The sequence below is a fragment of the Centroberyx affinis genome, unplaced genomic scaffold (assembly GCF_046629955.1).
Source record: "Centroberyx affinis isolate AG114_WGS23_722 - 3 ecotype Tasmania unplaced genomic scaffold, CSIRO-AGI_Caff_v1 ptg003423l_1, whole genome shotgun sequence".
NCBI classification, from domain to species: domain Eukaryota; kingdom Metazoa; phylum Chordata; class Actinopteri; order Beryciformes; family Berycidae; genus Centroberyx; species Centroberyx affinis.
In genome coordinates this window covers 15556-18942 of record NW_027281398.1, presented here as the reverse complement: position 1 = coordinate 18942, position 3387 = coordinate 15556, and the positions used below count along the sequence as shown (strand labels likewise).

Below are 3387 nucleotides of genomic sequence, written 5' to 3'. Positions count from 1 at the left end.
GTTTTAAGTCCCGTTCTACCAGGTATGAACCATGACCGATAAGCCTGTAACATTAAAATGACGTCTGATTTCTGAACGGAGTTTGGCGAGATGGTTTCTCAAATAAGAAAGGCACGTATCGGAGGTTGGTTTACCCCCCAAAAATGTCTCCGTCCAGCGATATTGGATTAAATCTAGTACTGTGTGTGTGTGTGTGTGTGTGTGTGTGTGTGTGTGAGTGTGTGTGTGTGTGTGTGTGTGTGTGTGTGTGTGGCGCTGTGTGTGCCCGCCCATCTCCTCCTGCTATATAAAAGCAGGAGTTTGACAGCTGAGGTTACAGAGCTGAGGAGTCACACCGACAACCCGCTGTAACCCGCTGTAAGCCGCCTGTCAGCAGCCTGCAGGAGCCGCTCCGTCCGAAACCCGCTGCTGTTTAACCCAACCAGCCTCAGTCTGTTCTAACCGCCTGGACGTCTGAGGACCTGAAGGAGGACCTGTTCGCTCTTCACCAAACTGGATTCCCGGAGCTCCTCGCCATGTCTGCCCGGGTTTAGATCCTCCATGGAGCTGTCCAACCTGTACGAGGTCCCCCCCCGGCCCCTGGTGACCAGCCTGCCCCACGGCCAGCAGCCCTCCTCCGGCTACAGAGACCCGGCAGACCTCGGCGACATCGGAGACAACGAGACCTCCATCGACATCAGCGCCTACATTGACCCGTCGGCTTTCAACGACGACTTCCTGGCCGACCTGTTCCACCACGGCTCCCGGCAGGACAAAGTCAAGATGATGAACGGCGAGTACGACTCGGTGCCGTGCGGCCCGGGTCCGCAGCAGCTCTACATGGCCAACTACATGGAGTCCAAGCTGGAGCCACTGTACGAGCACCACCCGCCCCGGATCCGACCCGTGGCCATCAAGCAGGAGCCCAGAGACGACGAGGACCTGAACCCGGCGCTGCCGCCTACCTACCACCACCCGCACCAGCATTCCCAGTACTCCCAGCATTCCCAGCAGCAGCAGCACCTACCGCATCTCCAGTACCAGATCGCGCATTGCGCGCAGACTACCATGCACCTCCAGCCGGGCCACCCCACCCCTCCGCCCACCCCGGTGCCCAGCCCGCACCAGCACCCGCACCCTCACCAGCACCCGCACGCGCACGCCCAGCAGGGCGGCCTGTCCGCGGGTCCCATGAAGATGCTGGACCGGGGGAAATCCAAGAAGCACGTCGACAAGAACAGCCCGGAGTACCGGCTGCGGCGGGAGCGGAACAACGTGGCGGTGAGGAAGAGCAGGGACAAGGCGAAGATGCGCAACGTGGAGACGCAGCAGAAGGTGGTGGAGCTGTCAGCCGACAACGAGAGGCTGAGGAGGAGAGTGGAGCATCTGACCCGCGAGCTGGACACGTTACGGGGCATCTTCAGACAGCTGCCGGACGGGTCCTTCAAACCCATGGGCAGCTGAAAGACTCTGTACCGCTGGACTGAAACAGACCGGAGACGGACTGGTACTGCTGGATGTACGGCGACACTCTGCTGCAGCCCGGCGGGGGGGCGGAGGTCGGGCAGCTGATGTGTTCATGTGCCTTTTTTTGTGCAAAAACGATAAGCTCATTCCCGCAGATCCACAACAGAGGACTGGTTGTTTTGTGCCTTTTCCATACAGACTGTGTGCCAGACACACAAAACTCACATATCAGTGCAGCTAAGGTAGGGCACGAGGATCGGATCCAGAATCAGCCTGTTGTGCATGTTTTTTATATAAGTTACCATCTCCATATCCTCTCCTGTTGAACTAGAATTTGTCTTATAGAGCTATAAAATGCAAAGTGCACATTGCTTGCATATATGCTATGTTTATATATGTATTTTTATTTTCTTTTGCAAAGACAAAACGCATGATATCTCGTCCTTCTGTCTGTCCCATAAGGTCCAGTACTCTCTGGTCCGGCTGTTTGATGGTCTGATTTATGCCAAAGCAAAGGACTGGAATTGATACTGTGGTACCTGCTTCATAAGCAGTTTATTGTATGCACTATACGTCGTCAAAACGCGACCAAATGAAGCACATTGACTTGTAAAGAGTGACACCTGGGTACTGATCGGAAACGCCTCCAGTTGCGCTTTCTAGCTTGTAGCCTATTTATGTGTAATTGATGATAAGAAAAAATGTGAAAAGGGTTTCTATGCAATGTGTCTTCCCTCTTTCCTTCCATCCTGTGTTGCCCCCTCCCCCCCCCCCTGCTCGGTGCCTTCTGATCCTCTGAGGTGACCTTTCACCTTCAGCTGATCTACTCTCTCTCTCTCTCCCTGGATTCATATAGAAAGATTTAAAATATACTTAACAGCAAGGAAAGAAGCACTTTTTTTGTTGTTGTTTTTACAAACTCCAATGTTAAACAAATGTTTCAAAACGACGTCTCAGTTGTAAAATAAACCTATATATATATATAGCCTATATATATATATATATATAAATATATAAAATACCAAAAAATCTGAATTATTATAATAAAAGAGCCTGTCTTATCAGATACGTGATCCTGACTTGGTGTGTTCATTTCTACAGGAATTTTTCCATCTTTGCATGTAGTTTGTTCAGTTGAAAACCTGTTGATGCTGATTGAAGAGTTTTGCAGCTTCACACTGACCGCACCTGACTCACGTCTGGCACACAAACAGCTGGAATAAATCTGATTTCTGGTCAGTTGTGTCTGGCAGCCGCTCCACTGATCCCAGATCAGCTGGGGCCAGTAGGGGGCGCTTATCAATAGGACTGTACTCCAGACAGAAATGATCAATCAATTAGCTTACATTCTTCAGTAGAAGTAACATTACAAAAAAATGACATAATATGATAAAATAAATAAAAACTCACTGTAATCAGAAAATTTCACATTCAGAGATTTATTCTTATTCTCATAATAATACAGGTTTGGATTTCCTTGTTAAACAGCTTTACTGTCACTGATACTAATTTAATGTCATACTGTGTAAAACCATCAATAGATAGATAGATAGATAGATAGATATATAGCTTATCTGTCCATTATCCATCACTGAGTCCTGAAGACACATTTCCCAGTAACTCTCATCTGGTAATATAAAATCAGATGAAACTTTATTGATCCTGTGGAGAAACAGGATAGAGCAAAGACAAATAGAATATAAACACAAGGAGAGACTATAAAATGAGCAATAAAAATAATAAAAGCAGTAAAAATAGAATATAAATAGCAGTTGGATTGTACAAACATGCAGCTGACGGTTTCCACAGTGTGAAGTGGACTGAAGTGGACTGAAGTGAACTGTGTGGAAGACTTACAGATGTTACAGCATCAGTTACTTCTTTAAATCTGGATTAATGAACATGAAACCTGAGCTAAGAATGTAAACTGACTTTATAGAA

General features: G+C 48.0%; 1 protein-coding gene across 1 annotated transcript; it reads left to right on the top strand.

Annotated features, from left to right (window-relative positions):
* Window positions 1-329: 329 nt before the first annotated feature.
* On the top strand, window positions 330-2533 carry cebpa (CCAAT enhancer binding protein alpha). Its single transcript, XM_071539209.1, has one exon. It carries the CDS (start codon window positions 541-543, stop codon window positions 1441-1443), a length of 903 nt encoding a protein of 300 aa, XP_071395310.1. The 5' UTR covers window positions 330-540; the 3' UTR covers window positions 1444-2533.
* The last annotated feature ends 854 nt before the right edge of the window (window positions 2534-3387 follow it).

Excerpts from the sequence above, each read along its gene's own strand:
- cebpa (XM_071539209.1), top strand. The coding sequence starts at position 541 with ATGGAGCTGTCCAACCTGTACGAGGTCCCCCCCCGGCCCCTGGTGACC.